Source organism: Glycine max, chromosome 9, assembly GCF_000004515.6.
Source record: "Glycine max cultivar Williams 82 chromosome 9, Glycine_max_v4.0, whole genome shotgun sequence".
Taxonomy (NCBI): Eukaryota; Viridiplantae; Streptophyta; class Magnoliopsida; order Fabales; family Fabaceae; genus Glycine; species Glycine max.
The window spans coordinates 38,491,816-38,515,547 of record NC_038245.2 but is presented as its reverse complement, the minus strand read 5'-3'; the positions used below and the strand labels follow the sequence as shown (position 1 = coordinate 38,515,547).

The window sequence follows — 23,732 nt, the reverse complement described above, 5'->3', positions numbered from 1 at the left end:
ATTGTCTGAATCATGTGTATTTTGAATTGATATCTGATGTTAGAAACATGTAAGTGTTTTTCTTTCTGATGTATACTACTGTATCTGTATTTCTGGCAAATGTTTCTCGATTGTAATTCACCATTAATTAATTAATTAGTATCTTTTTTCGTCCAGGTGTGAGGCAGGATGGTTGATACCCTCGAAGATGACAGAGTGGTGGTGAATTCTGATATGAAAAAGGATCCAGTTGTTGTTGTTGGTACTGATGCTCAGCCCGACAAAGATCTAGCAGAGTCTGAAATGCTGCCAGGTACTGATGCTGAGCTGAACAAAGATCTGTCCAATTCGGAAACACTGCCCAACAAGGAACTTCCTGTTATTAATGGTGAAGCAGTGGTGGCATTACCCAACCAATGTTTGGGCAACTCTGAAGAACCTATGAATGGCCATCATCCAGAGAATTGTGAATTACTAACCAACAACCAACCAGACAATGCTGAGGCCTCACGGAGCAGTCAGACAGTTGATTCTAAGGCACTACCCACCAATCAATCAGCCAACTCTGAAGATTTGTCGAACAGTCAATTGGTTAGTTCTGAAGCACCTCTTGATATGAAGGCTTCTCAACCCAGCAACCAGCAGGTGAATACTGAGGCATTGCCAAACCATATTAATGTCAGTAATTCTGAAACACATACTAGTAATGATGTGCTGGTATCTGAAACACAACACAGTGATGAGGTTGTTATGTCTGAAACTGTGCAAGGCAATGAGGGGATCATGTATGAGACTCAGCAAAGCAATGAGGTGGTCATGTCTGAGATGCTGCCCGACAGTGACGCCCTTAAAACTCAGACATGCAATGATTGGGTCATGTCTGAAGCTCTGCCTAAAAATGAGTTGGCCAATCACACAAGGAATCATAACAATCTGCTCTCCCATTCTGAAACTGGTCCTGATAATCAACTCACAAATCTCCATATGATTCCTGAAGATCAGCTGCCTCAATCTGAATCACTGCCTCATTCAGAACCGCTACCTTATTCTGAACCACTGACAGATACTCATCTTTCAGACATTAAAGTAATGTATCATAATCATCTTAGTCATTATGAAACATTGCCCAATAATCATCCAAACCATTCTGAGGCGTTATCCCTCAATCAGCTATCTAACTATGAAGCATTGTCCCATGATCAGCTGGCCGATTCCCAAATGCTGTCTCATTATGAGCTGGAAAATACTGAAACAATGCACCACAATCAGATAGTCAATTCTCAAGCAAACTATGAAATGACCTTTTCTGATGCCATACCCAGCTGTGAGATAATAAATGCTGAGACACCGCTGAACAATGAGGATTGTGTCCCAGAAACACAGCCTATTAAGCGAAGGATAAAGAGGTCTATAGTCTGGGAACACTTCACAATTGAAGCAGTTAGTCCTGAATGTAGAAGGGCACGCTGCAAGCGATGCGCTCAAACTTTTGCCTATAGTACAGGTTCAAAAGTTGCTGGCACCAGCCATCTCAAAAGCCACGTGGCCAAGGGGATCTGCTCAGCTCTTTTACGCAACCATGACCATAATCAGTTGACCCCATATATTGCACGAACTAGGGCAAGTGGGGCTGGAGATGCTAGCGCTACACGTAAAAGACAATATAGATCCCCTAGTACACCTTACGTCATTTTTGATCAAGATCAAGGCCGCAATGACATTGCTAGGATGATCATTATGCATGATTACCCCCTTCACATAGTTGAGCATCTGGGATTTGTTGCATTTGTCCAAAATCTGCAGCCCCAGTTCAAAAGGGAGACCTTTAACTCTATCCAGGGAGATTGTGTTGCGACTTATCTGATGGAAAAGCAACATCTTTTGAAGTGTATTGATGGATTACATGGACGTGTTTGTTTGACACTGGATACCTGGACATCTAGTCTATCTTTAGGTTATGTATTTATCACAGGACATTTTGTTGATCATGATTGGAAGTTGCAGAGGCGAATTCTCAATGTTGTGATGGAACCATTTCCTGATTCAGATTCTGCACTCACCCATGCTGTAGCTGTTTGCCTTTCTGATTGGGGGTTGGAGGGTAGGTTGTTTTCTGTCACTTGCAATAAAGCACTGAGTAATGTTGCCCTTGAAAATCTCAGACCATTACTCTCAGTGAAGAATCCACTTATCCTCAATGGTCAGTTGCTAGTTGGTAATTGAATTGCCTGTACTTTAAGCAGTGTTGCAAAGGATTTGTTGGGTTCAGCACAAGACTTGATCAATAAAATCCATGATAGTGTAAAATACGTGAAGACTTCAGAATTACATGCGGAAAAATTCTTGGAGCTGAAGCAGCATCTTCAGGTTCCTAGTGAAATGAGCCTTTTTATTGATGACCAAATTCATTGGAATACGTCATATCAAATGCTTGTGGCAGCTTCAGAGCTAAAGACAGTTTTTTCTTGTTTGGACACTTCTGATCCTGATTACAAGGGAGCTCCATCTATGCAAGATTGGAAGCTGGTTGAGACCCTCTGTAGCTACTTGAAGCTTCTTTTTGATGCAGCAAACATTCTTACTACAACAACTCATCCCACTACTATTACCTTCTTTCACGAAGTTTGGAAATTGCAGTTAGATGCAGCCCGTGCAGTTACGACTGAAGACCCCTTCATTAGCAGCCTTAATTAAATTGAGTGAAAAGATTGATGAGTACTGGAGAGAGTGTAGTCTGGTTTTAGCGCTTGCAGTAGTTATGGATCCTCGTTTTAAGATGAAGCTTGTGGAGTTCAGTTTCGCAAAAATCTATGGTGAGGATGCTCATTTCTTTATCAGGATTGTGGATGATGGAATTCACGAGCTGTTTCATGAGTATGTAACCAATCCCCTACCACTAACACTAGCGTATGCTGAAAATGGAAGTGTTGGAAACCACAATATGATGGAGGAATTCCCAGGAGGTGCTGTGTTGTCAGATAATGGTCTTAAAGATTTTGATGCCTACATCATGGAAACCAGTAGCCAACAGACGAAATCTGAGCTAGATCAGTATCTTGAAAAATCACTGTTACCACGCGTACCAGACTTTGATGTATTAGGTTGGTGGAAGCTAAACAAAATCAAGTACCCTACTGTTTCCAAGATGGCCCGGGATATATTATCTATTCCGGTCTCTACTGTTGCTCCTGATTCTGTGTTTTATTCAAAAAGCAAAGAAATGGATGAGTATAGGAGTTCCTTGCGGCCAGAGACAGTGGAGGCCCTTGTATGTACTAAGGACTGGATGCAGTATGAAACAATAGCTAAGCTTCTAATGCGCTAGTGAAAATGGGATTCTAGATTTTTTAGATGCTTATACCCTAGATCATATATAGTAAATGGTGACTTTTTTATTTGAGTTCATAATTCTCCATTTGGGTATATTATTTGGATAGTTGGACGCAAATACGTAGTTTCTAGCGTAGCTTCCGTTTTAGACTATAATTCTAGTGATTGGGTCTTTGGTTGACACTTGATACCAATAATTTTTCAACCGTAGAGATCCTTCCTTTTGGTGGAAGGCAAATTCGTAACTTAATATTGAACTGTGGAGTGGCAGAGAACTGGATTGGGTTAATCTTTTGAATTAACTACACTTAAATTTTTAAATTACTTTGTCTTCAAAAACTTATGAATTAAATCTGTTGGTAATTTCATTAAATTGGCCGCACAGGCCCGTGAGGTTATCAGCTGATTGTTGTAAATAAGTGATTGACATCTGATATTTATTATTTTGGTTCCCTTGAGTATCAGTTGAGTTTATCTTCTTCCATGCATGTGCAAAAACAATTCTTTGTAACTATCGAGTATCGAACACTTTCACGGGTTCTTGTTAAAATATGATTTTTGTTCTTATAAAAGATTTAAAATTTGTTTTTAGTCATTCAATTTTTTTTTACTATTTGTCATTTTGGTAAAATTAAAATGTGACTTTTTAACTCGGAATTAGGTTTGATTAAATTTAAAAATCTTCATAAAAAAAAGATATGCAAGAATTTAATTTGTGATGGATAAATTCGGTCAAAATGACAAGAATCAGCCACCACACCTCAACGGGAGTTGCTATGTGCACCCAGCAATATTATTGGGGCACCCAGCAAACAGTGAATGAGCGAAAATGTCCTTCCGCAAAGACTTTTTTCGGAAGAACCTTCTTCCGGAAGAAGATTTTGGGATTCTGGAAGAACATCATCCGTAATGTTTCTAGAAGAAGGTTCTTCCGGAAAACAACCTTCCTCTTCCGAAAGAAGGGTATTCCGAAAATTGTTTTTTTTTTAAAAATGGTATTTTTTGTAATTATTTAATTTTAATGAATAAATTAAGTTATAAAATAAATAATAGTATTATACATAAATAATTAGTGAATATAATTATGACTAATATTTGTAATTTCTTTTTTACGCGCATGTAAATGTAAATATTAATTTGTGTGACAATTTAGTATGATTTAAATCATAAAAATTAATTAATTCGTATATTTTATTAAAAATATAAAATATTTATTATGATAACATTTAATTTGTATTACAAAAGTTAATATATAATAAAAAAATAATTATTATTTTATAACAATGTCAAGTAAAAATAAATTTCATTTTATAATAATAAGTAAAAATAAAATAATATTTAATGCATATGTAATGACGATTTTGCCCCTGTGTAGTTTTCTTTAAATTTACTGCGCTTCCTTTTCTGTTTACACGCTTCCATTCCTTCCATTTCACCTGCATCCTTCGTTGCTATCCTTTTCTTGCTGTTGCTATCCTTCCGTAAAAAGCTTTGAAGATTTGGTGGTCCCGTGAAGTAGGTGTTCCGTATTTGAAGATTTGGTGGTCCCGTGAAGCAGGTGTTCCGTATTTGAAGTTTTGTTAGTCGTTGGTCTTCCTATTTCGTCGGAGGTACGCATTTATGAGTATTTTTTGCGTTTTCTAACTAGTTTTTAGAGAAGAAAAATAGTAAAAAGCTATTTCCGGAAGAAATTTTAAGTAGAGGAGGAAGAAGTTCTGGAATGAGAATGTTGGATTTCCGGAAGAACTTCTTCCGGAAGTTACTAAGGCCCATTCTGGAAGAAGTTATTTCGGAAAACACTTCCGGAACTACTTCTTCCGGAATGGGCCTTCTTCCGGAAGAACTTCTTTCGGAATGTTACATTATTAACAAATTTTTTTATTTTTGTTTTAAAATTTATATATATATATATATATATATATATATATATATATATATATATATATTCAATTGTGGATTATTGGTTTAATTAGTTATAATGATTTGGTATAATATTAAATGATTTAGGTAACATAATTGTATTTTGTTGTAGTAGAAAAATGTTTTGTTAGTTGTTTATTATAGTGTTAAGTTTAGTTTAAGTAAATAACGTAGTTATAAATTTAGAATATATTTGTATTAGTTGTTAATATGTTTGTTAGTTAATATGTAGTCAATTTGTGGATGTGGTTATATGATAATTTGAACATACTTCTGTATGATGCATATGTCCTGTTAATATGTTTGTTATTTAATGTGTAGTAAATTTTTGGATGTGGTTATATGATAATTTGAATGTACTTGTGTATGATGCATATGTCCTTAAGATGGACGAAGATCATTGGAGGTATGACTATGCGATGTCACAAGAAGTTCATATGGATTATGATTATGATAATGAAGAAGAATGTGGGGTGAATGAACCACATGTGGATTGTTCAAATGCTTTTAATACGTCTCAGGTAATCATAGATAATTTGAGTCATTTGGTTGAATTGATGTTTTGTATAAAAATTAATATGTTTGGGTTGCGTTGTAGGTATTTGGTACTCGAGATGATGTTTTGCAATGGGCTCGAACAGTTGCCCATGAAAATGGATTTGTTGCAGTGATTATGAGGTCTGACACAGAGACCGGTAGCAGAGGAAGAAGTTCATTTGTCTTAATTGGGTGTGAAAGGAGTGGTACGTACAAGTGTAGGAATAAAGAATTCGTTAGAAAAGACACTGGGAGTAGGAAATGTGGTTGTCCTTTCAGGGTTCGTGGGAAACTAGTGCATGGAGGGGAAGGTTGGATGGTAAAGTTGATTTGTGGGATTCACAATCATGAATTGGCCAAGTCCTTAGTTGGACATCCATACGCTAGGCGATTGACTAAGGATGAAAAGAAAATTATTGTTGATATGACAAAGTCGATGGTGAAACCAAAAAACATCTTGCTAACGTTGAAGGAACACAATGCCAACAGTTGCACCACGATAAAGCAAATTTACAATGCAAGAAGTGCATATCGTTCTTCAATAAGAGGAGCTGATACCGAAATGCAGCATCTGATGAAGCTTCTCAAACGTTATCAATACATTCATTGGCATAGATTGAAGGATGAAGTTGTGGTGCGTGATCTGTTTTGGTGTCACCCAGATGCAGTAAAGTTATGCAATGCATGTCATCTGGTGTTTTTTATAGACAGTATCTACAAAACAAACAAGTACAGACTCCCACTACTTGACTTTGTTGGAGTGACACCAACGGCGATGACATTCTCTGCTGGGTTTGCATATCTGGAGGCTAAGCGTGTTAATAATATTGTATGGGCTTTGGAACGATTTCGAGGCCTATTTTTAAGAAACGATCGCCTCCCTGTTGTTATTGTCACTGATAGAGACCTAGCACTAATGAATGCAGTGAAAACTGTGTTCCCCGAGTGTACAAATTTGTTGTACAGGTCTCATATCGATAAGAATGTGAAGGCGAAGTGCAAATCTTTAATCGGTGAAAAAAATGCGTGGGACTATGTAATGGATAACTGGGGTACTTTGGTTGATAGTCCGTCCGAACACCAGTTCCATGAGTCACTTCAGAAGTTTCAAGTTGTTTGTTCGCCTTGGCCGATGTTCACTGACTATGTTAACGACACATGGATTATCCCCCACAAGGAAAAATTTATTACAACATGGATGAATAAGGTCATGCACCTAGACAACACAACAACAAACAGGTATTAAGAACTGATTTTATTTGTTAGTAAGGATTAGTAATAAATGGTATTTAATTGTTGTATATTTTCATGTTTGTTGTGTATTTTAAATGAGGGTTGAATCAGCTCATTGGGCTCTCAAAAGAGTACTACAAAATAACGTTGGAGACCTATGTAGTGTTTGGGATGCCATGAACAACATGATCACGCTGCAACACATCAAAATTAAAGCATCCTTTGAAACCAGTACGCATGTGGTTGGGCATGTATATAAAAAAACCTTATACAAGAGGCTTCTTGGGATGGTTTCGAGGGACGCTTTAAATCAAATTGCTTCTGAGGTTGACCGTCTACGTTATCTCGGCAACAATCCATCTTCTTGTGGTTGTGTGATGAGAACCACACACGATCTTCCTTGTGCATGTGAGCTTTCTAGGTATACTGCTGGCAGCATCCCATTGGAGTCAGTCCATATTTTCTGGAGGAGACTTTGCATTTCAGACCAAGGGTTATGTGAGACGGAAGTCAACATCAAGGAAGAGATAGAGACCATATCTAAAAGGTTTGATGAACTTGATGTGTCTGGCAAAGTAACTCTGAAGAGTAAACTCCGAGAAATTGCATACCCTGATCATAACTCTATGTGCCCTCCTCCGTCAAAGGTCAACACTAAAGGTGCACCGAAGAAACCGACGAAAATAAGTCAAAGATCCACAAAGCGTGATCTGTCTTACTGGGAGTATGTTGATGCTTTTCATTCTGTTCAAAGCAGCAATTCTCCAGTCAAACGTAGTGCATCATGTTCTATACCGCCTCAGCCAACAATGATCATCCTGATGTTGGATCAATTTGCGCCATTCATTCAAGGTTTCATTCGTGACGTTGTGGATGTGAAAGCGGACGATAACTGTGGATATCGGTCCATTGCCGCTTTATTAGGTATGGGGGAAGATTCGTGGCCATTAGTGCGTAATGAATTGATTAAAGAACTTGGCAGGTGGTCGCATGAGTACATGAACCTCTTCGGTGGCACAGAGAGATTTGAACAATTAAAGTTGTCCCTACCTGTTGATGGGTTTTCGAAGGTATGTTTTTAGGTTAATTTTTTTAATAACAAACTTTAAATTACTTACATGTGTATGTTTGGTTTGATTCGGGTTAGTGTAGACAAGTGGATGGATATAACGGAGATGGGATATGTGATTGCATCACGGTATAACATAATTCTTGTATCGTTGTCCCAACAACAAAGCATGACATTTTTTCCTCTTAGAAGTCAACCATCACCTAATTCTTCTGGGCACCGCATGATATGTGTTGGTCACGTGTTTGGAAATCATTTTGTTCATGTGCATTGAATATAGTTAGTATGACAATTATGCAATGACTTCGCTGGTTCATTTGACACGGCCACCGCATGATATAATCTTTGTTCATGTACAACGGGTTTATTTGAAAGACCATTGTCCCTTACCGCCTCCAGCGTTGTTGTGGTCAAGCAATTGTTATTCTCAGGTAAAGCAGTGGACAACTCCATATATTAGTAGAATGCAACAATACACAAGCTTGATGTCATTCAAAAGACACTATGTCGACCTAAATGAAGACTAAACATGCATTGTTTATGTAATTGTATTCATTATGCGATATAATTTGTTGTAACCCATTACTAACCAATTAATATTATTAAGTACTCGTTTGGTTAAGCAAAAAAATTGTTGGTCCAACAAAAATCATTTACGCGTGTAGCATACATCATTGTCATAATTGACAACACATAATGACATGCATGCGTATTAAAGTTTGAGCGCGACAACACATTGACTGACTTGACTACACATTCTGAATGAAACGTAAACACGAAACATGTTCACGCGTGTCTATTTTTTTGTAAACAAAATGAAGCAATCGCTCGGTCACAACCATCTATATATATAGCAGACACGGCTAATAAATCACACATTATCTTGCTTTCAAATAGTCTCCCAATTGATACACAAAGTATGAAATTTTTAGGAGAAACTAGCAGTCGGACGATTGTCAACTCAAGGTTGGCTTTCATTTTTCCAAATGGATCAATTATTCACAATGATACTGGCGTTTACTTCCAAACTTCAACTCCGGTGCCCATTCGAGTACCAAACAGCTGTGATTTTGCAAGCCTAAAAATCAGAATACACAATACCCTTCAACTATCCAACAAACAATTTTTGGATGAAATTCACTACCGCAAGCCATTCACCGATACAGGTAACCAAATTCGCTTTCAGTGTATGAAATTGATAAATGATGACGATGTCAACACAATGTTAATGTGTAATGATCAATTTTCTTGTGTTGGTCCGATTGAGTTATTATGCACCGTTGGAAGAACACCAGATGAAATAATAAACTTACTTCAACGCACTATGCCCCGTACTCATGACGCGATCCTGTATTACAACGGGAAATGGAACATGCCACCGCAGAACAAATTTGTTGGATGCGCGTTCACAGGAAAAAATCCTAAGAAATTTCAAATTCCTTCAACATGTACCATCGATGAACTGAAGAATTTAATAAAGCAAGTTGCACCTAAAGGGATTCCCCCTCTTGGAATTCACGAATCACAAACGGTAAAACGATTGTTTTTCTGCCAACCAGCTCGCTTTGAGTATTCAGATACGCTTATAAAATATGAAATAAATGAGCAGAGGACCAATGAAGAACTGCTGAAGGTGTTAGTACAATCTAACTACTAGAAAAAATATGGACCAATAGAAATTTTAGCTGTCTTTACTAAATATGTTGTGAAAATCGAAGACGAGGTCACTGGGACATCGCTAAACAACTGAATGCAATGTTTATTTTTTTGTTTTTTCGTTGATGTAACCTTTATCTGTTTACAGCGAGTTTAAATCTCATAATAAAGTTCAATGTGTTGTTTCAATGGTCCAAAGATAATTTATTTTAAGTGTTAGAAGGGTCGGATTCCTATTTTTTTGGATTTTCTGGCTTTTTTTTAGGTGTTATTTGACGGAATCGGGGAACGGGAATAATTTTTTTGGGTTCTTTGACGTCGAAACATGAGAAATAGTGGCCCTCCATTGTCTTACGGCACTCGCACACCCACGAAAAAAATCCCAAACATGGGTACTTGAACATGAAAAAGGGTCTCTTTCCTATTTTTTTGGATTTTCTGGCTTTGTTTTTAGGTGTTATTTGACGGAACCGGGGAACGGGAATATTCTTTTTGGGTTCTTTGACGTTGAAACATGAGAAATAGCGGCTCTCCATTGTCTTACGGCACTCGCACATCCACGGAAAAAAATCCCAAACATGGGTATTTGAACATGAAAAATGGTCTCTTTCCTATTTTTTTGGATTTTCTGGCTTTGTTTTTAGGTGTTATTTGACGGAACCGGGGAACGGGAATAATTTTTTTGGGTTCTTTGATGTCCAAAAATGACAAATAGTGGCCCTCTATTGTCTTACGACACTCGCACTCCCACGGAAAAAAATCCCAAACATGGGTACTTGAACATGAAAAGGGTCTCTTTCCTATTTTTTTGGATTTTCTGGCTTTATTTTTAGGTGCTATTTGACGGAACCGGGGAACGGGAATAATTTTTTTGGGTTCTTTGACGTCCAAACATAAGAAATAATGGCCCTCCATTGTCTTACGACACTTGCACACCCACGGAAAAAAATCCCAAACATGGGTACTTGAACATGAAAAAGGGTCTCTTTCCTATTTTTTTTTGGATTTTCTGGCTTTATTTTTAGGTGCTATTTGACGGAACCGGGGAACGAGAATAATTTTTTTGGGTTCTTTGACGTCCAAACATGACAAATAGCGGCCCTCCATTGTCTTACGACACTCGCACACCCACGGAAAAAAATCCCAAACATGAGTACTTGAACATGAAAAAGGGTCTCTTTCCTATTTTTTTGGATTTTCTGGCTTTGTTTTTAGGTGCTATTTGACGGAACTGGGGAGCGGGAATAATTTTTTTAGATTCTTTGACGTCCAAACATGACAAATAGTGGTCCTCCATTATCTTACGACACTCGCACACCCACGGAAAAAAACCCCAAAAATGGGTACTTAAACATAATTTTTTTTAAAGTGATCTTTGTAGTATCTTATATCAATTATTAAAGTAGGTTCAAACATTATACACATGTCCACTTTGGGATCATCGGGTCAGAGAGAGAAAAAAAAAAGTAGGTTCAAATTTCTTCAGACATGTGTGTTCAATTTTTAGTGGAGAAACATTATGAATGAATAAATTTGAACTTAATTTCAAGCCAAATAATAGCACATTATAGTTTTGTAGGCCAAATAATAGCACATTATAGTTTTGTAGGGACGAAAAGTAGATAAAATTTTACAGGAACTAAAAACGAACTCTTAGTATTTTACAAGAAAGAAAAATATAATTTAGTATTGTAAATTTGTTATCGGACATTGAAGAATGTATGAGTATATCTACTGAAGATGGCAAGCAAGGTTCCTGTATCACAGTAGTTGGATTGCCTTCTCATTATTACGTGCAGAATCTGATATAATCATTTGTATTAGCACATCACTTACCAATATGTAGGATAAAGATCTCCTAGGTTAATTGATATATTTCTTTTAACCAAATTTTGTATCCAGTAAGAAGATCAAAATTAATTCTTGTACCCTATAATGGCGAATAAGTTTGAACCTTAACAGGAAACTACTCAGATTCAAAAACAGCAGATTGTGATACATAAGGGCTATTATTACTTTCTTTAAGAAAAGGAAAAAATGTTTATATCCAAAATTTAACCCCAGCTAAAATATCATAATCATGCAATGAATGCAGCAAAATATGAAAAAACCAAAATGATTGCTGAATTTTGTGACATTTTTTTCCTCGATCATTAAGAAAACGAAGAAAAGAAAAATCATATATGTGAATATTAATTACTCATTTTTTTGGTGCAGAATATCAATTATTAAATACACCAGGGAATGAACCAACTACCAAGAAAAAAAAATGTTCATAATTCATTATTTGTAACTGCCTGCAACTTTCACCAAATTATCTCAGCCAACAGATAGATTCACTTTTCATGGTCATGAATAAAAAGGTCTTCAAGGTTGTGCTTCAGGCTGGAGTTTGATTAGTGTCATTCAAAGACTGATCAACAATGATTGGCAAGTTTATTTTTGTCATGTTAACAGGCAAGCTAACTATTGTGCTGATGCCTTAGCAAATTTGGCTTGTGGTTTGGAGGAGGACTATGTGATTTTTGATCACCCAAAGCTTTTGTTGCTTGCTGATGTTTCGGGAGTTTCTACTCCTAGGCTGATTTCTATGTAGTTTTTTTCCTCTGGGCTTTTGTGCCTGTTTGTTTTTTTTAAAAAAAGGTCTTCACACAGTCTTTTCCTTTTCTCTCACCCTTAATTCCTTAAATCTATGACATTGCATTTGTATCTCTCTAAAACATTTTTCTGTATCTCCTCTACTGCAAATCTCCTCCTCCATCTGCAGTTGCAGTTTGCTTAATGCTCAAAAACAATAAATGCATGAAGCTTTCTGGGTTAGAGACATGGCCACATGGGCCGGGTTTGCCATGGGATATTTGGGCGTTGTGACCTTTGTGGAAGAGAAAGAGTGATGGGAATAACGAATCATGACTACTTTTGTTGCACTTATGATTTAGTTATTACAAAAGCAATAGGTTAATGAAAACTGCCTTGGATGCATGTATTTCTGATTTGATTATCATAAAATCCTTTTAATTAAAAAATTAAATCCCCCCACTCACAATATTTTTCTATAAAAGAACTATGCAACTTTGATTCCCATTACACACCCAAGAGTACACACGAGCAATGATGCATTCTTGAGTTAAAAAGATAAAAAAAAATGATGACAATAATTCCCGGTTTCTAAAAATAATAAGGTTTAAATATGTGTTTGGGTGCTATCACTGAACACCCCAAATGACATGAATGAGGAGGACACAATTGTTTGGAAAGGTATCACGGATGGGATGTTCTCAGTCCGGTAGGCTTATTCTTTGTGAGTTTCAAATAATAGACAAATTGAATAAACTTAAATAAATAAAAGATCAAAATAAATTTTTTAAAAGATAAATAATTAAATTGAAAAAAAAGATAAATAATTAAAATAAAATTTTTAAAAGATAAAAGATTAAACTGAACTAAAAAAATAAGATAAATGATAAAAAAGTAATTTCATCTTTATTATTTTAAAAATTTTATTTAGTCATTTATGTTTTTTAAAGGATTCAAAATGATTCTTATGAAATGATGATAATTTTTAATTTTGGAAGATAATTTTATAATTTTTTTAATTAATTTGAGATGCAAAAATTATTTCATTAGAAAAACTTTGATATTAAATAATAAGTACCTTAAACTTACTTTTTCACATCATTTTTTTATGTTGATGTCCATTTTTTATGTTCATTTAAATATTAATTAAATTTTATAATTTTCATGTATATATAAATCTAATATGATAAATTTTACATCTCAAAATTAAAATAAATTTTAAATTCTTTTGGTTTTTAAAGAATAATTTATTGATTTGGCACACTGCTATTAATTTATTGAATTTAAAATTATGTTCCAAAATTGAATTAGTTTTTGAATATTTTTTAAAGGAATTAGTTTTTTAGTACTTCATCATAATACAATATTAGTTAGGCATATTGCTAGTAATTTATAAAGATTTGTATAATGGATAACACAATCTATCTTTCTATTGTATGGCCTTTTTACCTTTCTCCAATATTTGTCAACAAACCCTTCCCTCTCCTCTACTTGCTTGAACATGAAAGCTTCCACTCTACCCTTATACCCAACCCCTCTTCCCAAAACCTCCCTCTCTGCTTCTCATTTTTCTCTTCATCTCCTTCCAATGGCTTCCATTCCCACACTCTCCCTTTCAAACCCCAACAACCATTGCACTCTCCCTCCCACCTCTCTCTTCGGCACCAGGATTACTCTCCTACGCGCCACCTCATCGTCCCGTTCCCTCCCCAACACCAATTGCCGTGCCACGTCAGCAACCGTGTCGTTTAGCCTCCCCACCCCGTAAGCTTCTCCCTCTTTACCAATGGGTCTCTCGAATTTTCTTCTGGGTCGTCTCCGATTGCTGAAAGTTTTCACCTTTTTCTTTTCTTTCGTTTTTTGCAGGAAACCCCTTTCGGATACTCCTGAGAAAACACCAAAGTCAGTTCGTTGTTGTTGTTGTTGTTGTCGTTTTTCAGTGACGTAATTGGATTGTTGTGTGTGTCTGTGTGTGTGTTTGAGGATTGTTGTGTTTGGTTCAGGTGGTCGGCGAGGGCTATAAAATCGTATGCAATGGGGGAATTGGAAGCGAGGAAGCTCAAGTATCCAAACACGGGAACCGAGGCACTTCTCATGGGGATTTTGGTTGAAGGTTTGTTAGTTGCAATCACAATTTGGTGTCTTTTTAATTTCAGTAATAGCCATGAAAACCAGTGCTTCTATCGTAAGAGAAAAACAAAGAAGAAGAAAATGAAGTAAGTTTCTCCTGCATGCTAAAATATGCACTTCAGCTTTTAGAGAAGTTAAAATGAAAGAGCTTTTATAAATGTCAAGTGCACAAGTTGATCTTAGTATACAAGAGAAGTGCAGTTTATTTTATTTCTTAATTTCTTCTCCTATAAGTGCTTATGAAGAAGTTTATGCAAACAGACTTGTCTAATTGTGTTGCATGGATTCTGTTGAAGATGTAAAAAAAGAATAATTTAAACGGTTATGGGTTTATATCTTATAGAAATATAAAAGTATAAAAATTTAGTATTAGAATTGTAATATGAATTTAATTAGAATGCATTGACAGATTGCTTACCGTGTCATCCAATCATAGATTGTCATGTACAGTAAAGTTGTTGACTTTTGTAATAATTACTTTAAAGGTCACATCTAAGGTGATTATTTATTAGTTGACATATTTTTACAGGGTATGGAAATTAAACGCTTATAATATAAATACAATTTTTGTAGTTTTCTGAGTTCTAGCTCAAGTAAGCCAAAGTTTTTAAATAAAGTACAAATTTTAAAGGGACTGAAGTAGTAGCAATTTGTTTCATTTAGTAACAAACCTAAGGCTGCGTACAACATCCCTTCCCCATACCTTCGCATAGCGAAGAGCCTCTGGACAATGGGGTACGAAGTTTTTTAGTAACAAACCTAAGGCAACAAACTTTGGTGTTTATTTTCTACTTGAGTGAAAAGTGAGTTTTACATACATGCCTACCCAACTAGTATTGGCACCAGTCAGAGATTTAGAAGTACCACGCATCATAGTTGTCCAATAGCCATTAATTGAAATATTGGATGGCAGGTTCATATTCTTTTAAGTTTCAGTAAGCTGTAAGCACAACATGTCATTCTTTGATTGGATGGAAAAAGAAAGCAGTAGTTAAGCTTCCTGGTTGATGCTGGTAAATGTTTTTGTACTTTTATTAGATGTGCTATAACTGTTTTATGGTCACATTCACGTCAGATTGGATGCTAGGTGTTTTTCTTTTCTACTATTAAACAGGATTCTTAAAATGTGGATCGTTTAATTTAGCAGAAATGTTCAATCATAATAGCATAGTCCTATTTCTGACCTATCATTTTATAGTTTTTAAGAGAATTTTGTTGCCATACTTTATGGTTTATACACTTCCAATTACCAATTGGATGAATGTTCCTGTTGTATTGATATGGACATAGGTCAATAGTCTTTTATAAATCCATAGGAGAGCCCTATGAAAGCTTGGGTCATGGGGTTTGGTCCCCTCTTTGCTTATTGCATATGGGGTACATGACATGCTAAAAGGACTTGCATTCCCAAAACTTGAGAAATATTTCATTATTCTCAATATAAAAACATTGCTGGATCAGAAAAGGAGAGGTTTCATCCTTCTAAATGAGTTATGGGTTCAACAAGAATATTTCATGAGGTAGACACTTTGAAGATGATCATTTTCTTGTGGATTTTTCCTCTACTATGTGAGCCATTGTATTCATGCTCCATTCTTATTGAAAGAAAAGGGTACTGTGTACATGGCCATGGTTGGTTCCTTTCTCGCAATGCCACTATAACTTCAGATGCAGCGACATAAAATAAATGTGCTATTCAAAATGTGGCACTAGAGTCTATTATTCTTCTTCATTTCTTTTTCTTCTTTTTGAAATAAATTTCGTTTTAAATCTTGTTGGGAAGATCCTGCCATTTGAATTTCTAAAGGCAGTTGTGCCTTTACCCTTGAACACTTAATCAATTTTTGTTTCCCTTTCAGGAACAAGTAAAGCTGCAAAATTCTCAAGAGCTAATGGAATTACTCTTTTCAAAGTACGTGAAGAAACAGTAGAGCTACTTGGGAAATCTGACTTGTATTTCTTCAGCCCTGAGCATCCTCCATTGACTGAACCAGCCCAGAAAGCCCTTGATTGGGCAATTGAAGAGAAATTGAAGTCAGGTATACATGGTTTCTTCTCTGACGATTATCAACTAGTATCACCCTGCCAAAAATTTGGCAATTGATCAGCTAGATTCATTGTTCAGTTTAGGATGTCTCCTTTCTCAAATATTTTTTCCATTTTGAGAGTAACGTGATGCATGAAATGAATTTATTGGAAAGTTTGCAACATAGGGTAGAAAGAAGCATTCTGTTGTCTCGTTCCTCTTTTGTTAAAAAGAGGCTGAAGTAGGAAAATTGTTTTTTTATTGACATCTTTTTCGCCCCATTACTTAACAAAGACTGAACATTTGGTAATATGAAGACCTCATCAAATGTAATCAGCTTAAATAATAGTTTTATAAGTTTATGCCTCAGCCATGTTTTAGTTTTGAGTTAGTGTCTGAATCAAGCTTATTTTGAGTTTCGCTTACTCTTTAGAAGTTGTGCCAAAGCCAAACACATTTGAACAAAAGCTCTACAAAATAAAGTTGCTTTTTGGCTAATGAAGTAAACATAAATGAGGCTTGTAGCTAATTTTAGGAGCTTCTCCTTCTCCTTGTCAATTCCAAATCCCAAGACCCAAAAACACATTATCAAACAGTTTTTAGTTAAGAAGTAACATCGAAGTTAAAAAATTATAAAATTACTAAACAACTTTATTTTTAAAGCTCTTATGTTTTAATTTTAACCTTAAACTACCTTTTGAGATCCTAATGTTTAGGTTAAATGCCATCCAACTTATGGCTCAGTTAGTTAACCATCGCTCAATGTAAGTAAATGCTTATCAATGCCCAAGCCATTACCTAATGTTTTTGTAATCTGACCTTGTGATGCTGCATTTGTACAATGTTGATCTTCATCTTGCTATCTAATAACCTTCATTTTTTTTTTTATGTTTTTCTCTTGTGTATTCACTAAATTATTATCATATAAAATGCAGGTGAAGGAGGAGAAATAAACGTTACACATTTACTTCTAGGAATATGGTCACAAAAAGAATCAGCAGGTCAACAGATCTTGGCTACTCTAGGTTTCAATGATGAAAAAGCCAAAGAACTTTCTAAATCAGTGAGTCTCAAGTTTTGTTGCTTTGACTGACTGACACCTTAATGTTAATGTATAAATATGGTTTATGTTTCTTGCAGATTGATGGAGATGTTGATTTGAGTTTCAAAAGGCAGGCTTAACAAATTTCTTGCAATAATGGTTGATTGATACCTGCCTGTTGATCCTTGGGGTTGCAAGTTCCTCGAGGGAAAATTAACTATACTCTCTCAAGATTATCAACAAGTACCTGCATTAATGTTATTTCAAATACTGTGCTGTACACCATTTTGGAGATGATGTATTTTTTTTTTTTTTTTAATTTATACAACTTTTGTGGAAGTCAATTTTTAAGCAGTGTGTGATGGTGGAATTGCAGTCACATACACACTGCATCATCTCTACCCTGTAACCTACCAATACCTTCCCTTTTGAATGAGTTGTATCTGGATCATTTTGCTAACACCGAAACTTTTTTATATTTTATATTTATATTTAGTACTAATTTCAACTACTATATATTTTATATATTTAAAAGTATTCATTTACAATAAGCTGAGACCTCTCGATTCAGATAGGAAATGCCCATTTGTCTCATTTTGACTCTCCCCAACTCGAATTCTACTAATCGGATGTGACTGGTTGTGAAGGGAAGCTTCTAAACTTTTTTAGGAATATTTATAGCGTTTTTTTTTTTTACAAACTGGTTTATTCATATTCACCAAATTTAAATTTATTTCAAAAAAATGTTCTTAATAAAAAAGTTTCTGACAATTTTTAATATGTCATATATGATTGGTCATATAATCGTGATTATATAGATATTTTTTATATAAAATAAACATTTATTTTATGTGAGAAACCAAATAAAATACTAGTTAACTAATATAAATCACTTTATTTTTTCTAATCTTGGTATTATTCCACCGAAAATTAATGATTAATTTTTTTATGATACTACTAACATATTTATTTTTTCATATGCATGGATCATAAATCGAACTCCTAACCGTATATTTTTTTTCTTACATATAATCTTTGACCTATAACAAAAAAAAATATGAATAAAAAGATTATGCATAATTTGTAATTCAATCATAAAATGTTAAATTTATTACCTTTTATAAGATTATCTTAAAAATTATAAAAATAATAATTTATGATTGAATAATCATATAAAATTATTTTAGCACATAAAGTATTATAAATTATTTATTGAAGTAACTAAAAATTTAAAATAATAAACAATTTATTAAATCATGATTTATTTAAATTCCCAAAATGGCTTCCATTCCCACCCTCTCATCATTTCCTTCCAATGGCTTCCATTCCCAATCTCTCATCTTTCCTACCCACACTCTCCCATTCGAACCCAAACAACCAATGCACTCTCCCTCCAACCTCTCTCTTCGGCACCAGAATCACCCTCCTACGCGCCACCTCATCGTCCCGTTCCCTCCCCAACACAAGTTGCAGTGCCACGTCAGCAACCGTGTCGTTTAGCCTCCCCACCCCGTAAGTTTCTCTCTTCGCCAACACATGTAATAGGTTTCTCGAATTTTCTTCTGGGTCGTTTCGGATTGCTTAAAGTTTCCACCTTTTTCTTCTCTTCCATTTTTTTTTTGCAGGAAACCCCTTTCGGATACGCCCGATAAAACCCCAAAGTGAGTTCATTGTTGTTGTTGTTATTGTCGTTTTTGAGTGGCGTAATTGGATTGTTGTGTCACTTGTATGTGTGTTTTGAGGGTTGTGCCTTGTGTGTTTGGTTCAGGTGGTCGGAGAGGGCTATAAAATCGTATGCAATGGGGGAATTGGAAGCGAGGAAGCTCAAGTATCCAAACACGGGAACCGAGGCGATTCTCATGGGGATTTTGGTTGAAGGTTTGTTAGTTACAATCACAATTTGGTGTCTTTTTAATGTCAGTAATAGCCATGAAAACTAGTGCTTCTATCGTAAGAGAAAAGACAAAGAAGAAAAAAATGAAGTTTCTCCTGTATGCTAAAATATGCACTTCAGCTTTTAGAGAAGTTAAAATGAAAGAGCTTTTATAAATGTCAAGGGCACAAGTTGATCTTAGTATACATGAGAACTAGTGCTTCTATCGTAAGAGAATAAATAAATTAAGTTTATCCTATAAATGTTAAATGCATAAGTGGATTTTTAGTTTGCAAGAGAAGTTCAGTTTCTTTTTTTTTACTTCTTATTAGTGTTTATGAAGAAGTTTATGTAAAGAGGCTTGGCTAATTGTGTTGCATGGATACTGGTACCAAGTACCTATGCATCATAGTTGTTCAATAGCCATTAATTTAAAATAGAAAGTTCATATCCTTTGAGTTTCAGTAAGTACAAATGCACAATATGGCGTTCTTTGAGGGCCCTGTTGAAGCTTGAATACCTCATGCCTTATAGTTTTTAACAGAACTTGGTTGCCATACTTTATGATCTATACCCTGCCAATTACCAATTGGATGAATGCTCCTTGTTGTATTGATATGGACATAGTCACATAGGTAACGTCTTTTATAAATATCCATGAGAGCCCTGTGGAAGCTGAATACCTCATGCCTCATGGAGTTTGATGCTGTATTTGGTTGTTTCATATGGTGTACTGGACTTCTTAAAATACTTGTTTTTGCCTCCAAAACTTGAGAAATATTCCATTATTCCTCAATTTAAAAACATTTCTGGATCATTAAGACAGTAGGAAAAGGAAAATGTTACCTTCTGTTTTTTCCTTTCAAATGAGTTATGGGTTCAACAATAATATATCATGAGGTAGACGTATTCAAGTTTTCATTGAAGGAAATAATTTACTTGTGGCTTTTCCCTCTACTATAGTACTGTGTGAGCAATTGTATTCATGTTTCATTCTCATTCTTATTGAAAGAAAAAGGGTACCATGTACATGGTCTTTGTTGGTTCCTTTGTCAGTATAACTTCAGATGCAGTAAAACCTAAACCAAATTAGCTATTCAAAATGTGGCACTAGAGTCTATTCTTCTTCATTTCTTCTAGTTCCTTTTTAAAGTCTTGTTGCCTAGATTCTGCCATTTGTATTTGTATTTGTGCGTTTTGTATATCCTTGAGCACTTAATCAATTTAAATATTGCTGCTTTGTGCCTTTAGCAAACCCTTGAACCCTTAATCATTTTTTGATTTCTTTCCAGGAACAAGTAATGCTGCAAAATTCTTAAGAGCTAATGGAATTACTCTTTTGAAAGCACGTGAAGAAACAGTAGAGCTACTTGGGAAATCTGATTTGTTTTTCTTCAGCCCTGAGCATCCTCCTTTGACTGAACCAGCCCAGAAAGCCCTTGATTGGGCAATTGAGGAGAAATTGAAGTCAGGTATGCATGGTTTCCGCTATGATGAGTTTCAACTAGTATCCCCCTACCAACAATTTTTACTAATGATCAGCTAGATTCATTGCTCAGTTTAAGATGTCCCTGTTTCAAATATTTTTTGTGAGTTATTTGATGCATGAAATTAATCCATTGGTGAGTTTGCGTTGTCAATTGTTATCTTGTGCCTCTTTTGTTAGAAAGAGGCTGAAGTATGAAAAATTATTTTAAATGACATCTTTTTTTCTCCATTACTTAACAAAAGACTGTAAATTTGGTAATATGAAGACCTCATCAAATGCAATAAGTTTTAGTATGCCTTAGCCATGTCTAGTTTTGCTCAAGTTAGTTTTTGACTCAACTTATTTTGAGCTTCTCTTCTCTTTAAAAAGAGAAGTTATGCCAAAGACATTTGTACAAAAGCTTGACAAAATAATGGTGCATTTTTGCTAATGAAGTAAACATGAAATGAGCCTTGTAGCTAATTTTTTGAGCTTCTTCTTCTTCTCTATTCCAAATCCCTAGACCCAAAACCACATTGCCAAACATTTTTTAATTTATAAGTAACTTTTAAGTATAAAAAGTTACAACATTACCAAACAACTTTAATTTTAAAGCTCTTATTTTTTAGCTTTAACCTTTAAGTAACTTTTAAAGATCCTAAAAATTTAGGTTAAACATTGTCCGAGTTATGGCTCAGTTAGTTTCCCATCTCTCTATGAAAGTAAATGTTTATCAATGACCCAGCCATTGCCTGAAGTCCTTGAATTCTGACCTTGTTTGTGATGTGGCATGTGTACAATGTTGATCTTCATCTTGCTATATAATAATCTTTCTTCAACAGATCTTGGCTACTCTAGGTTTTGATGATGGAAAAGCCAAAGAACTTTCTAAAAAAGTAAGTCTCAAGTTTTGTTGCTTTGACTGACTGACACCTTGTTGATGTTAATGTATAAATATGGTTTATGTTTCTTGCAGATTGATGGAGATGTTTGATTTAAGTTTCAAAAGGCAAGCTTAAGAAATTTCTTGCAGATTGATGGTTGATTAATACCCGTTGACCCTTGGGGTTGCAAGTTCCTCTTAGGGAAAATTAACTATACTCCCTCAAGATTATCAACAAGTACCTGTGTTAATGTTATTTCAAATGCTGTGTCGTACACCATTTTGGGGATGATGTATTTCTTATTCTTTTTTAATTTATCCAAGTTTTGTGGAAGTTAATTTTTTAGCAGTGTGTGATGGTGGAATTGCAGTCACACACTGCATCATCTCTAGTCTCTACCCTGTTCTGTAACTTATCACCCTGTAACTTATACAAGTTGTATCTGTATCATTTTGCTAACACCAAAACTTTTTTACTACGAAATGAATTAATTGTAATGGACTGTCATAAGATCTTATGATCGGTGAAAGAAATGATTCATTTGTTTCATGCATTAGCCAAGAAGGAAAAAATGTGTTGTAAGGTTCTATTTAAAGTTCTTCGATGCTAATACGACATAGAAAAATGATAGAAAGAATAAAGCATGCCATACCTGTATCATCATTATTACATTAGTAAGTTATAAAATTATTATTGTTAAGAGTATTAGCGCAAGATAGTATGATACTATGACCAGATCTTGAGACAAAATCATACAACACTCGGTTATATAAAAAAACCAACTTACACCACTAAAATAAAAAGTTAGAAGATGCAACTAAAATTAAATTTAGAGAATAAAAAATATAAATTTACCAAATATTTATCTAATATGCTTTTATTTTATATTTGGATTCCAAATTTAACTTAGACTATTTTTTTTTCAAAGTCACCCAAATTTTTAACAAATTTACAATAAAATTACACCATTCATGTAAAAAGCTCCAATTTAGTTAGTAATAATGCATGATATTGTGTGCCATCACTATGATTAGGTCTCGTTTACAAAGGAAACATCTTTTTGTAATGAAACCACATGAATCTCCAATAGAAGATAATTTTAGTGCATGTTTGGCTTTGTGCGAGTTTGTAACGACAAGACGTTTCAAGGACATACCTAAAAGCCAACGTAAAAGAGTTGTTACGCGCACCATGTAAATTAATTACTGGTACATTAGCATAATTTATACAATTCTCATTTTGTTTTTTTTTTTAAACTGATAAGTGTTATTAGCATTAATAAGTCAATTATGCGATAAAATAATTAATGTCGCTATATATAACACTAAATTTTTTAATGTATATTTAATGTGCATGTAAATTTAGATAATAAATTTTGTGATAATTAATTTTGATATAATAATTAATATGTTTACATATATGAATTTTTATGAAACCTATAATTTTTATTTAAAATTTATGTATGTAAAAAAAAATTATTAGATCAAAATCAATTGTAATAAGATCAAAAAATACATTAATAGATTTATGTTAATAAATATATAATTTTTATTTGCAATTTATATATGTAAACAAATTAATTATTAAATCAAAATTAATTGTCATAAAATTTATTATCTAAATTTATATGCACATTAAATATACATTAGTAATTTTAGTGTTACATAACGTCGTATTAATAATACGAAAGTGATAAGTTCGATCCATATCAATTTTGCAAAAAAAAAAAAACAAAACAGGAATCGCACTAATTTGCTGAGTGTATAAGTAATTGTGCTGGGTGTGCATAACAAAAACCTCTGATTGATAATAAATCCATGACTAAAATTGGAAACTGAGATAAGTCAAAACAATTTCAAACAATTCAATGAACTTGCTCAAATGGTATAAATGAGACAATTTCGTTTGTATTTACATATACATATTATAATAAATTAACTTTTCATTATGATAATTGAAATTTTTTTATATTTTTAGTAAACATAATATGTTAATAAGAATTTATAAT

The 23,732-nt window shown here is 34.4% G+C and overlaps 2 protein-coding genes and 1 pseudogene across 2 annotated transcripts; all 3 read left to right on the top strand.

Moving 5' to 3' along the window:
• Nucleotides 1–168: 168 nt before the first annotated feature.
• On the top strand, nt 169–3,304 carry LOC106794609 (zinc finger BED domain-containing protein DAYSLEEPER-like; annotated as a pseudogene).
• A 10,423-nt stretch (nt 3,305–13,727) lies between these two features.
• Nucleotides 13,728–17,959, top strand: LOC100802336 (ATP-dependent Clp protease ATP-binding subunit CLPT1, chloroplastic). Its single transcript, XM_003533992.5, has 6 exons — nt 13,728–14,065; nt 14,168–14,203; nt 14,305–14,414; nt 16,291–16,470; nt 17,393–17,520; nt 17,598–17,959. The coding sequence occupies exons 1-6, from the start codon at nt 13,803–13,805 to the stop codon at nt 17,637–17,639; spliced, it is 759 nt and encodes a 252-aa protein (XP_003534040.1). The 5' UTR covers nt 13,728–13,802; the 3' UTR covers nt 17,640–17,959.
• Nucleotides 17,960–18,783: 824 nt separating this feature from the next.
• On the top strand, nt 18,784–21,986 carry LOC100802863 (ATP-dependent Clp protease ATP-binding subunit CLPT1, chloroplastic). Its single transcript, XM_003533993.4, has 6 exons — nt 18,784–19,011; nt 19,125–19,160; nt 19,268–19,377; nt 20,665–20,844; nt 21,683–21,736; nt 21,817–21,986. Exons 1-5 carry the CDS (start codon nt 18,815–18,817, stop codon nt 21,703–21,705), a joined length of 546 nt encoding a protein of 181 aa, XP_003534041.3. The 5' UTR covers nt 18,784–18,814; the 3' UTR covers nt 21,706–21,736; nt 21,817–21,986.
• The last annotated feature ends 1,746 nt before the right edge of the window (nt 21,987–23,732 follow it).